Source organism: Hippopotamus amphibius, chromosome 5, assembly GCF_030028045.1.
Source record: "Hippopotamus amphibius kiboko isolate mHipAmp2 chromosome 5, mHipAmp2.hap2, whole genome shotgun sequence".
Lineage (NCBI taxonomy): Eukaryota > Metazoa > Chordata > Mammalia > Artiodactyla > Hippopotamidae > Hippopotamus > Hippopotamus amphibius.
In genome coordinates, this window is record NC_080190.1 from 65,549,210 (window position 1) to 65,562,725 (window position 13,516).

The following is a 13,516-nucleotide window of genomic DNA, read 5'->3' on the forward strand; positions in this document are numbered from 1 at the left end:
CCCTGGGGAAGACAACCAGGCGGACCAGAGACCCTGCCCCGACCAGGCTTTGGCCTCAGTTTCCCCACCATGCAGTGGGGAGGACCACTCCACTGGATGGAAGCTGAGGCTCCACCCTGCCCCCACAATGGGGCTGGACTCACTCCACCCTCCTTCCCTCTTCTCAAACCCTACCCACACCCTCAGTTTCCCAGGCTAGTTCAGGCCCCAGTCCGGCCCCAGGACACCCTTTCTGGCCACCCTGCTCATAGGCTGCCTTCCCACAGCAGGGACCGCCTGTACTACCATCAACAACTCTCACGCCACACGTCTTCCCTCCAGACGCAAGGCCTCGCGTGCAAGGACCAGTTTCATTCTGTTCAGCTTGACCTCAGTTACTGCGCCCTCCCTCTTTGCCAGTCTCTTTAGCTTCTCCTAGACCCCACTGTACCCAGCACAGAGCTTTGTGTGCGGTACCCACCTGCCGTGATGATAGTTTAAATGTAAAAGTTTGCTCTTTATAGTTAGCATTTAACACCAAAGCCCAAAGGTTCTAAATTCTTTTTTTTTTTAATTGGCTATGTTGGGCCTTTTTTTTTTTTTTTTTTTTTTTTTTGCTGTGCATGGGCTTTCTTTAGTTGTGGTGAGTGGGGGCTACTCTTCATTGTGGTGCGCAGGCTCCTCATTGCCGTGGCTTCTCTTGTTGCGGAGCATGGGCTCTAGGCACATGGGCTTCAGTAGTTGCAGCACATGGGCTCAATAATTGTGGCGCACGGGCTTCGTTGCTCCGTGGCATGTGGGATCTTCCTGGAGCAGGGATCGAACCCGTGTCCCCTGCATTGGCAGGTGGATTCTTAACCACTGCGCCACCTAGGAAGCCCAAAAGGTTCCAAATTCTTAAACACTCCCAGGCAGCTGCATCTGGCCTTGATCACTAGACAGACACACGGGCCTCTAAGCCTGACCTTGTCTCTCCATAGGGAGAGGCTCTGTGAGTGAAGAGTGGACACGCCCTGCCTCCCACACACAGAAAGACAAACTCCTGGCTCCAGAATACGTGGAAGCATTGGCTGCAGGGCAGGAAGGGCCTTCAGAGGTTTCCCTCGTGTCAGCCTCCACATTGCAGATGAGGAAACAGAGGCCCCAGAGAGGGGGTGGCACCCGCCCAGCAAGGGGCAGGGCTGGGATGAAATCTCAGGGGAAGGCAGATGCGGACAGAGGCACAGCAGATTATGGACGGCAGGCTCGCTCTCAGGTCTGGCCCACTGCTCTCCTTCCCACATCCTTCCAGCTGCAGAAAACAGCCCTCACTCTGCAGGCAGGCTGGGGGCGGGCAAGCTGGGGGCGTGTACCTTAGTTCTGCCCTTGTGGACAGACAAGGCTAGGAGACGTGATTGTGACAGGTGCATGTCACCACCAGACACTGCACGGTGGATTATTTCTTTTCCGCCAGCACGTAGCTTTCTGCGTGCTTCTCCATCCTGTTCTCCACGGCAGCCCTATTTCTAGAACCAGGCCTGGCACACAGCAGGTGCTCAGGAAATACTGGTTGAATGAATGAATATGCTTGAAACCACATCCGGGCCCGAGGATCATGCAAGCCAGCTGCTAGCCTGGCTGGAGGTCTGGGTCCAAGTGCCCCTGTTTACGATGGACCAGACCAGCTCTCCATGCACAGAGCACCAGGGAGGGCGTCGAGGTGTGGCTGGGACGGAGGGATAGAGGCCACTCAGAGAGCAGAGCACTGCCTATGTGGGGACACTGCCACTGACCTACCAAAGGCAGGGCCACCTCTGGTCCCCCATGGACCTGGGACTGGGGCGTTGGGCCCAAGGCAAGCCCAGAATTGCTGTCTGGGCCCTGGGGCTCCCTCCCCCTCAGGGCAGCTCCTCTGGCATCTCCCAGGACCCTGGGATGGGAGTCCAAACTGGGGCAAAGCCTCCCACACCCACAGACCTCCTCGGAGCTCAAGGCACAGCCCACCCTCTCGGGGCCACTTACACGTGGCCAGTCTCATGGGCTACCACGAAGGCCGAGGAGAAGCCGTCTTCGTGGTTGAGGGCACAGCTCCTCAGCGGGTGGCACATGCCCGTGACCGGCGCGTACCCTGCCGGGAAAGGGCGAGAGGGCAGAGAGAGGTCACGCAGGGCAGGCACGACTCGACCAGGGCTGTGCCAAGCCGGCCACTGCAGGGACATCCTGACCAGGTCACGACCAGAGGGTCCCCGGAGGAAAAAGGCTCCTTGCAGCGTCGCACCCTGTGTTCTGTTCCTGCAGTCGGCACCTGGGCCCCGCTGCCCCCACAGCCTGAGGCTTGATGCCGTCCCTCCTGGCCTACAGCTCCCTGCACCCGCCGGCCCTCCTCTAAACAAGGCAGTGGGCCCCGAGCCTGCACACAGCCAACTTCCAAGCTGCGTCCCTCCAGCCAGCCAGTCACTCAGTCAGTCAGAAACAAGTTCCAAACGTGTCTACATGTCTAGCAGGTGGCACCGTGCTAGATACTATGCAGAAAACAGAGGAATCAGCTGCAAGCCCGCACCCCCATCACACAGCACATTCACACACTTGAGGGCCAGGTGGCTTAGCAGGGAGACTAGGGCTCAGCTTGGGCGTGGCCTGCAGAGCCGGGGTTCAAGGAGCAGAGGGGTGTGCGGGGGTCACTGGGAGGAAGGGAGTGGCTCTCATGGAAGAGGCTGAGGGGCACCAGGGAATGACTTATGGGGGGCCTAGAGCTGGGCCTGGAGGAGAGGTGAGACACTCTGGGGAGGTGGGGGTGGGCACGTGGCAGGGAGGACACGGACAAGGTGCAGACACGGCTGCACAGGCCTCGGGAGCCACGGGCGGCGCAGGCGGCCGGCACGTTGCGGCAGCAGCAAGGCCAGCACCGGCTGAGCAGCTTTGCGTGTGAGGCCCGTGATCTGGGGGGGCTGCTTCCTCACCCCCCCAGGCCCTGGAATCGGCTAGGAGGGCAGCCTGGCCTGGGGAAGACCTCCGAGGAGCGGGCGACAGTAAGGAGCGCCCCCGGTCGCCAGGATTTCAGCTGACCAGGACCAGAGAGCTATTCCCTGTCTTCAGAATTGCTGAAAGCCTCTCTTATTTGAGGTGTTTTTGGGGGTATGACGAGACGCTGGCTGAGAAGGTTTCTGGGGTGCCGACTGTCCCGGAGGTCTGGATGTGCTCTATAGGGCACGCAAACACACGTGTATGTGTGTCTGTGCATGGGTAAGCATTTGTCTGCACGCGCGCGTGTGTATAAATCTGCCTGTGTGCAAACAAGCCCACCTTCGGGGCTTTAGGGATTCGGACAAGCAGCCCTTTTGGTAGAGGCTGACTCTCTTCTAGCATCAAACCAGAAAACACTGGAAAGCCCTCAACTGGGAGCCTGGAGATCCAGCCTAAATTTCAGCTCTGTCTCCTCTCTGCTGTGGGACCTGAGCAGGCCTCGTCTCCACTCCGTGCCTTGGTTTTCCCATATGGAAAGCTGGGGTTGATCCAAGCTTCCTGTGTTTACAGAGCACTGTCAGCCATCCTCTGTCACAGACGCTGCAAGCATCCCTCGGCCCTTTTAGCAGCCCAGGAATGGAGGAAGGCAAATGCTACTGTTTCCCCCATTCCACAGTTGGGAGAATCCTGGGAGACGAGTGAGCTTGGATCACTGGGCTGGAGAGGCGTGGAGCTGCGGGTAGAGCAGGGCCTTCCTTTCCAAAGTCCACACCAGCCCCACCCTAGGTGCCCCACAGCCTGAGGTGAGGACAGAAGGACACACTGTGGGCAGAAGCTGCTTGAAGATCACAGGTCTTCGAGCAGCCAGGCTCCAGGACAGGGAGCACAGGGTCCAGGGCCTGACTCATAGCCACCTGCAGGCTCAACAAAGGCAGCAGAGACCACAGTGGGGCCCCTTCACTTCCCCTGGCCCCCAAGAAACCATTCCAAAGCTTGCCCACCTGTCTGGCCAGGTCCCGTCTCCAAAGTCCCAAGGATCTTTTTGTTAACAGAAGACTTGGCCCCTCAAATCCTCCTGGGGTGGCCCCAGAGACAGCCTTGGCCTCGACCCTGCAGCTGCACACACCTGGCCACGGCAAATACAGTACCTTGCATACCTGAGGGCCCAAAGTCCTGCCGGGTGAGGAAGATGACGTGGTCGTGGTGCTCCACGTGGCCGGGGTCCTGGCGCTGCTGAGAGTGTGCCCAGCGACACACCTGCTCCAGGCTGCGAGAGGGGTTCCCGCGCTCGATCAGGCTCAGGGACTGCGGGGTCAGAGAGCACAGTGGTTGATCAGAGCCCGCAGACCACAGGAGGCATCTGGTACTGTGCTCCCTCCAGCAGGGGACACCGAGGCCCATGGGATGGCAGTGCCTACCCCAGGGTCACTGTTGTCCTCATGCTGGCTGCCGCTGGCACACGGTGCCACCCTGATCTAAGAAATGTTCCTGTGCCAAGCCCCGTGCTGGGACACCTATCTGCTGAGAACTCACATTATCTCTAATCTCTCAGCTAACTACAAGGCAGGTGCTGTTCTGAGCATCTCCTCTATACATTCATTGTCATTTAATCTTCACAGTAGCCTCTAGAGGAAAGTTCTGTTTTTACTCCCATATGGCGGAGAACAAGCAACACAGCCCAGGGCCCAAGCCTAGCAGGATTTGTCTCAGTCTCTGCGCCCCTCCCTCCCCGCCACCAAGCCCCATTTTCCCCATCAATTCTGGGAGCAGGACCTGTAGGGATTAAAGACTGTTCATTTATCTGACTGGAGGGAATTCATAAGTCCCACTTACCAACCCCAGATGCCTCTGCCGCTGAAACCTCAGTTCTAATGGTCTCCGGGTTCTGATTCTGGAGACAAAATGTTTCCTAGATGCTGTTCCCCCTCCCCGATACCCTCGCTGGTCTGGTGCTCTGGCCCCACACCCCTTGTCCCTCCAAACCCTGCCTGTTGAGAAGCCGGTTTACCTGTCGGTAGCCAACCATGATCAAGCGGACAAGGGCGATGTTTATGTGGACCCCTAGGGACTCATCATGGTAAATCTCATCCACCTGCAAGAAGAGATGAGCGTGTGCTGTTAGGAGAAGCAAGCGTTCATGAAAGGCCTGCTGCATGCCAGGTATCTGATGTGTTAGCCTACTCTATGCCTACCATGGCCTTACCCGGCAGACACTCCTATCCTCAGACAAAGAAACTGAGGCAGAGGGAGGCAAGATGACCTGCCCAAGGACACACAGCTAACGAGCTGCAGAGCTGGGATTCAAATCCTGGCCCATCGAATTCCAACACTGAGCTCTCTCCACAAAGCCAAAGCGTGAAGGGACCTGGTCTCAAACCCAGTAACTCGGAATGACTCTTGTCATTTTACATCTCTGAAGAGGCCTTCCAGAAATGTCACACAGCTCAGGTCACTCATCCTCACAGCCTTTCCAATTGGCCCTGGAATCACCCATCTGCCCTGAATATAACTTTTATTCCTGGATATAAAATATTTCACTCTCAAAACTCTGAAAAGTACCCCAAAAAAGTAAAAGAAAAAAGCTAAGTCAGAGGCGATCAAGATGGCGGAATAGTAAGATTCCTCACCTCCTCCCACAGATACATCAAAAATACATGTGGAATGATTCTCACAGAGTATCTATCGAATGCTGGCAGAAGACCATAGACCTCTCAAAGGGCAAGAAAATCTCCACGCATACCAGGTAGGGGAAAAGAAAAAAGAAATTAAAAAGTGAGAAAGGAAGAGGAACAGGACCTGTGCCCCTGGGAGGAAGCTATCAAAGAGGAAAGCTTCCTGCACCCTGAGAAATCCCCTCACCGGCAGGGAGATCAGCCAGGACAGAGGGGGAGCTTCGGAGCCTCGGAGGAGAATGCAGCAAACAGTTTGCAGCAGCTAGAATGGAGAGAAACCTACACCAATGATCAGTGCCATCACTTTGCACTCCCCAGCCTGAGACACGCAGCCACCAGAGCGGATGGGAGTTGGGTGCAGAACCTCAGGCTTTGGAGATCAGACCCAGGGAGAGGACTGGGGTGGGCTGGAAGGAAAGGGACTGGAGTCTGGTGCAACCCCACCTGAGGGTAAATGCGGAGGAAGCCTGGCTGCCTTAGAGGCCAGGTGCCATTGTGTGGGTGATGCATGAGAGGATCAGCAGGACCCGCCATTATAGCCTTTTCCCCTGCGAGAGCTCTCAGGCAGCAGGACACTGCTCACACGAGCTCTAGGAGCGGTCATGAGCCACTGCCACCAACCCTGCCCTCCAGGCTTCAGGAGCTGTCTCAAGTGGCCACCTCCAACCTCCCAGGCTCCAGACGTGGTTGCAAGCTGCCTCTGCTCCCATGGTATGCTCCAGGGGTGCATCTGAGCTGCCACCGAGAAGCCCACGACTGCACCAGCCACCACACCTGCACACCCCCTATCAAGGGAATCATGGCCAGCACAACTGAGGAAAGAGGCAACAGGCCTCCATACTAAAAACAGCCCTCACATCAAAAGTATCAAACCCACACAAGCTACACAGGCATGCTCCCACATATAAATAGCCCTCCAAAACCACAGTAGATGATCGTTTCTCCTAAACTCACAGAATAAGAGAAATATAAGTAAAATGAAGAAGCAGAGGAACCACTCCCAGTTAAAAGACCAAGAGAATTCCCCTGAAAGAACAATGAAACAGACCTCTTCAGTCTAACAGACACCAATTTCAAAAAAGAGATAATGAAACAACTGAAGGAATTAAGAAAGGCTATTGACAGAAATGCAGAGAACTGTAAAAAGGAACCAGAAAATATAAAGAGGAACCAGGAAGAAATCAGAAAACTCATTTGCCGAGACAAAATGAAACTAAAGGCAATGAATAGCAGAATAAATGATACAGAAGAATGAATAACTGACCTGGAAGATAGAATAATGGAAATCACCCAATCAGTACAGCAGACAGAAAGCCAAATGAAAAAAAAAATGAAAGCAATATGAAACACTTATAGGATAATATAAAGTGTGCTGATCTTTGTGTAATAGGGATTCCAGAAGGGGAAGAAAGAAAAAAGGGAATCCATAATGTATTTGAAGAAACGGCTGAAAACTTCCCAAACCTAAAGAAGGAAACAGATATCCAGGTACAGGAAGCTGCCGCTTCCACCCTCCCAACAAGGTAAATTCAAACACACCTACACAAAGACATATTATAATAAAAATGGCAAAAGTTAAAGGTAAAGAGAGGATTCCAAAGCCAGCAAGAGAAAAACAAAGAGTTAATTACAAGGGAACCCCCATAAGGCTATCAGCTGACTTCTCTACAGAAACATTGCAGACCAGAAGGGGGTGGCAAGATACATTCGAAGTCCTGATAGGGAAAAAATCTGCAACCTAGGGTACTCTACCCAGCAAGATTATCATTTAGAATAGGAGAGAGAAAGAATTTCTCAGACAAGAAAAACTAGAATAGTACAGCAATACTACCCATTCTAAAGGAAATATTGAAAGGTCTTCTCTAAACAGAAAAGAAGTAAGAATATATAGGAAAGAGAAAGTCACAATTGGAAAGCAAATCACCCAAATAAGCCAGTACACAGATTTTTAAAAAATGAAAAAATTTCTGTGAAAGTGATGATAACCACAATGAATGGCAAAAAATGAACATGAAGATGTAAAAGAGGACATCAAGGTCATAAAATGTGGGGATGGAGAGTAAGTAAATGTAGATTTTGTTTTTCACTTCCTAGAATGTCTTTGAGCCTATACAACTACCAGCCTAAGGTAAGTAGATACAGGATGGGGTTAACATATTTGAGAAACAGGATAACCTCTAATCAAAAAATATAATAGAGGGACTTCCCTGGTGGCGCAGTGGTTAAGAATCCGCCTGCCAATGCAGGGGACATGGGTTCGAGCCCTGGTCCGGGAAGATTCCACAAACCGTGGAGCAACTAAGCTCATGTGCCACAACTACTGAGCCTGCACTTTAGAGCCCACAAGCCACAACTACGGAGCCCACGAGTCACAGCTACTGAAGCCTGTGCACCTAGAGCCCATGCTCCGCAACAAGAGAAGCCACTACAATGAGAAGCCCGTGCACTACAACAAAGAGTAGTCCCCACTCACCACAACTAGGGAAAGCCAGTGCACAGCAATGAAGACTCAATGCAGCTAAAAAATAAATACCTTTTAAAAAATACAACAGATTCACAAAAACCAAAAAGAACATAAGACAAAAGAAAAATCATCAAACCACAAAAGACAAAAAGAAAAAGAAAGGGACAAACAAGAAATATAAAATCAACAAGAAAACAAGGTTAAAATGGCAATAAATACATATCTATTAATAATTACCTTAAATGTCAATGGACTAAATGCTACAATCAAAAGAAAGAGTGGCAGATTGGATTAAAAAAAAAACAAGAGCCTACAATATGCTGCCTACAAGAGACCCACGTGAAGGCAAAGGACATACATAGATTGAAAGTGAGGGGATGGAAAAAGATATTTCATGCAAATGGAAATGACAAGAAAGTGCGAGTTGCCAATACTCACATCAGACAAAATAGACTTTAAAACACAGGCCATAAAGAAAGACAAAGAAGAACACTATATAATAATAAAAGGATTGCTACAAGAATCAATACAATCAATATGTTGATGATTTTACACTCATCAACATATATGCACCTAATATAGGAGCACCCAAATACATAAAATAAATACTAACAGACATAAAGGGAGAAATTGCCTAGAGTACAATAATAGTAGGAGACTTTGACACCCCACTCACATCAATAGACAAATCTTATAGACAGAAAATCAATAAGGCAATAGAGATCCTAAATGATACAACAGAATAGCTAGACTTAATTGATATTTTCAGGGCATTACATTAAAAAACAAAGCAAAACCTGAATGCACATTCTTTTTAAGTGCACATGGATTATTCTCTAGGATTGTCCACATACTAGGGCACAAAACAAGCCTCAACAAATTTAAGAGTATAGAAGTCATCCCAAACATCTTTTCTGACCACAACAACATGAAACTAGAAATCAACCACAGAAAAAGAAATGAGAAAACACTTACATGGAGACTAAACAACATGCTACTGAAAAACCAATGGGTCAGTGATGAAATCAACATGGAAATTAAGAAATACATCGAGACAAATGACAATGAAAACACAACCATACAAAATCTATGGGATGCAGTAAAAGCAGTTCTTAGAGGGAAGTTCATAGCAATACAGGCCTTCCTCAAAAAACAAGAAAAATCTCAAATAAACAACCTAAAAGATTTAGACAAAGAAGAACAAACAAAACCTACAGTCAGCAGAAGGAAGGAAATAAGATCAGAGAGGAAATAAATAAAATAGAGAACAAACAAAAGAGGGAGAAAAAAATCAATAACAACAAGAGCCAATTCTTTGAAAGGGTAAACAAGATTGACAAACTCCTGGTCAGGCTCACCAAAAAGAAAAGAGAGAGAACCCAAACAAACAAAATAAGAAACTAAAAAGAAGACATAACAACCGATACCTCAGAAATACAAAAAACCATACTATGAACAATTATACGCCAACAAATTTGACAACCTAGAAGAAATGTAAAAGTATCTAGAAACATACTGCCCACCAAAATGGAATCAAGAAGAAATAGATAACTTAAAAATACCAATCACTAGAAGTGAAATAGAATCTGTAATTTTAAAACTCCTTAGAAACAAAAGTTCAGGACCAGATGGCTTCAAAGGCAAATTCTACCAAACATACAAAGAAGAATTTTGATCCTTCTCAAACTCTTTCAAAAAGTCGAAGGGGAGGCAACACTCCCAAAGACGTTCTATGAAGCCACTATAACCTTGATACCAAAAACAGACAAAGACACTACCAAAAAAGAAAATTATGGGCCAATATCGTTGATGAATATAAATGCAGAAATTCTAATTAAAATATTAACAAACCAAATCCAACAACACATAAAAAAAAATCACACACCATGACCAAGTGGTATTCATCATCCCAAGTTCATAAGAATGGTTCAACATATGCAAATCAATCAATGTGATACACCACATAAACAAAAGAAAACACAAAAACCATATGATCATCTCAATTGACACAGAAAAAGCATTTGACAAAATTCAACATCCATTCATGATAAAAATTGTTACCTAAGTGTGTATAGAGGGAACACATCTCAACATAATAAAAGCTATTTATGACCAACCCACAGCCAATATAATACTCAACAATAACAAGCTGATAGACTTCCCACTAAAGTCTGGAACAAGATAAGAATGCCCACTCTTACCTCTTCTATTCAACATAGTATTGGAAGTCCTAGCCACAGCAATCAGGCAAGGAAATGAAATAAAAGGTATCCAAATTGGAAAGGAAGAGGTAAAATTGTCATTATATGCAGATGACATGATTCTATATATAGAAAACTTAAAAGACTCCACACAAAAACTACCAGAACTGATAAATAAATTCAGCAAGGTAGCAAGATAGAATAACATACAGAAATCAGTTGCATTTCTTTATACTAACAATGAAATATCAGAGAGGGAATGTGAAAAAAAAAAAAAACTTTCAAAATCACACCATCCAAAATAAAATACTTGGTAATAAACTTGACCAAGGAGGTGAAAGAATTATATGCTGAGAATCATAAAATCATTAATAAAGGAAACTGAAGATGATTCGAACAAATGGAAAGATATCTCATTCTCTTGGATTGGAAGAATTAATATTGTTAAAATGGCTATACTACCCAAAGCAAACTACAGATGTCATGCAATCCCTATCAAATTACTCATGACATTTTCTTTCTTTCTTTCTTTTTCTTTCTTTTTTGGCTGCATTGGGTCTTCGTTGCTGCACAGGGGCTTTCTCTAGTTGTGGCAAGTGGGGCTACTCTTTGTTGCGATGCATGGGCTCCTCAGTGTGGTGCCTTCTCTTGCTGTGGAGCACAGGCTCTAGAAGCATGAGCTTCAGTAGTTGCAGCACATGGGCTCAGTAGTTGTGGTATGCGGGCCCTAGAGCACATGGGCTTCAGTAGTTGTAGCATGCAGGCTCTAGGGTGCACAAGCTTCAGTAGTTGTGGCACATGGGCTTAGCTGCTCCTCAGCATGTGGGATCTTCCTGGACCAGGGATCGAACCTGTGTCCCCTGTATTGGCAGGCAGATTCTTAACCAATGCACCCCCAGTCCATACCCATGACATTTTTCACAGAACTAGAACAAATATCCTAAAACTTATATGGAACCATAAAAGACCCAGAATTGCCAAAGCAATCCTGAAGAAAAAGAACAAAGCAGGAGGCATAACCCTCCCAGGCTTCAGACAATACTACAAAGCCACAGTAATCAAAACAGTGTGGTACTGGCACAAAAACAGACATATAGAGAGCCCAGAAATAAACCCACACACTAAGGTCAAGTAATCTTTGACAAAGGAGGCAAGAATATACAGTGGGGAAAAGACAGTCTTTCAGCCAGTGGTGTTCGGAAAGTTGGACAGCCACATGTAAATCAGTGAAATTAGAACACACCCTCTCACCAGACACAAAAATAAACACAAAATGGCTTAAAGACTTAAATATAAGACATAACATCATAAAACTCCTAGAAGAGATCACAGGCAAACATGTCTGACATAAATTGCACCAATGTTTTCTTAGGTCAGTCTCCCAAGGCAATAAGAAATAAAAACAAAAATAAACAAATGGGAACTAATCACTTAAAAGCCTTTGCACAGCAAAGGATACTGAAAAACAAAAACAAAAACAAACTAAAACAAAACAAAACACCGAAAAGACAGCCTACAGAGTGGGAGAAAATATTTGCAAATGATGCTACCAACAAGGGCTTAACTTCCAAAATATACAAACAACAACTCATGCAACACAACAGTGAAAAAACAACCAACCAATCAAAAAATGGGCAGAAGACCTAAATAGACATTTCTGCAAAGAAGAAATACAAATGGCCAACAGGCACATGAAAAGATGCTTAATATTGGCTAATTATTAGAGAAATGCAAATCAAAACTACAACAAGGTACCACCTCACACAGGTCAGAATGGCCATCATTAAAAAGTCTACAATTAATAAATGCTGGAGAGGGTGTGGAGAAAAGAGAACCCTCCTACACTGTTGGTAGGAATGTAAATTGGTACAGACGCTATGGAGGTTCACTAAAAAACTAAAAATAGGGCTTCCTAGGTGGCGCAGTGGTTAAGAGTCTGCCTGCCAATGCAGGGGACACAGGTTTGATCCCTGCCCCAGGAAGATACCACATGTCATGGAGCAACTAAGCCTGTGCACCACAACTGTTGACCCTGTGCTTTAGAACCCATGAGCCACAACTATTGAGCCCATGTGCTGCAACTACTGAAGCCCACACACCTAGAGCCCGTGCTCCACAACAAGGGAAGCCACGGCAATAAGGAGCCCACACACCACTACGAAGAGTAGCCCCTGCTCACTGCAACTAGAGGGAGCCCATGTGCAGCAACGAAGACCCAACACAGCCAATAAATAAATAAATAATAAATTTTAAAAAACAAACTAAAAACAGAACTACCATATGACCCAGCAATCCCATTCCTGGGAATATACCCAGAGAAACCATAATTCAAAAAGATACACGTACCCTAATGTTCATTGCAGCACTATTTACAATAGCCAGGACATGGAAGCAACCTAAATATCCATCAAATAGAAGAATGGATAAAGAAGATGTGGTACATATATACAATGCAATATTACTCGGCCATAAAAAGGAATAAAACTGCAATTTGCAGAGATGTGGATGGACCTAGAGACTGTCATACAGAGTGAAGCAAGTCAGAAAAACAAATATCATACAATATCGCTTGTATGTGGAATCTAGAAAATGGTACAGATGAACTTATTTGCAAAGCAGAAATAGAGACACAGATGTAGAGATCAAACTTATAGATACCAGTGGGGGAAGGGGGGAGTGGGATGAATTGGGAGAATGAGATTGACATATATACACTATGTATAAAATAGAACTACTGAGAACCTACTGTATAGCACAGGGAACTCTACTCAATGCTCTGTGGTAACCTAAATGGGAAAGAAATCCCAAAAGAGGGGATATATGTGTATGTATAGCTGATTCACTTTGCTGTACAACAGGAACTAACACAACATTGTAAAACAACTATACTCCAACAAAAATTAATTTTAAAAAGCCTACAAATAATAAATGCTGGAGAGGATGTGGAGAAAGGGAACCCTCCTGCACTGTTGCTGGGAATGTGAGTTGGTGCAACCACTGAGGGAAATAGTATGGAGGTTCCTCAGAAAACTACAGACAGAACTACCATATGATCCAGCAATCCCACTCCTGGGCACATATCCAGACAAAACTATAATCCAAAAAGATACATGCACCCCAATGTTCACAGCAGCACTATTCACAATAGCCAACACATGGAAACAACCTAAATGACCATCAACAGACGAATGGATAAAGCAGTTGTGGTACACATATACAATGGAACATTACTCAGCCATAAAAAACATGGGTGCAAC

General features: G+C 46.8%; 1 protein-coding gene across 2 annotated transcripts in view; it reads right to left on the reverse strand.

Annotated features, from left to right (window-relative positions):
* Positions 1 to 13,516, reverse strand: part of ADAMTS14 (ADAM metallopeptidase with thrombospondin type 1 motif 14) — a 97,524-nt gene that overhangs the window by 26,893 nt on the left and 57,115 nt on the right. The window contains exons 5-7 of one of the 2 annotated variants that reach the window (XM_057737152.1): positions 4,931 to 5,014; positions 4,080 to 4,227; positions 1,981 to 2,086 (exon numbers count right to left, since the gene is read on the reverse strand). In XM_057737152.1, coding sequence (XP_057593135.1) covers positions 1,981 to 2,086; positions 4,080 to 4,227; positions 4,931 to 5,014 — 338 coding nt within the window. Of the gene's footprint in view, positions 1 to 1,980; positions 2,087 to 4,070; positions 4,228 to 4,930; positions 5,015 to 13,516 lie in introns of both variants that reach the window. The other variant, XM_057737151.1, reaches the window with a different exon arrangement.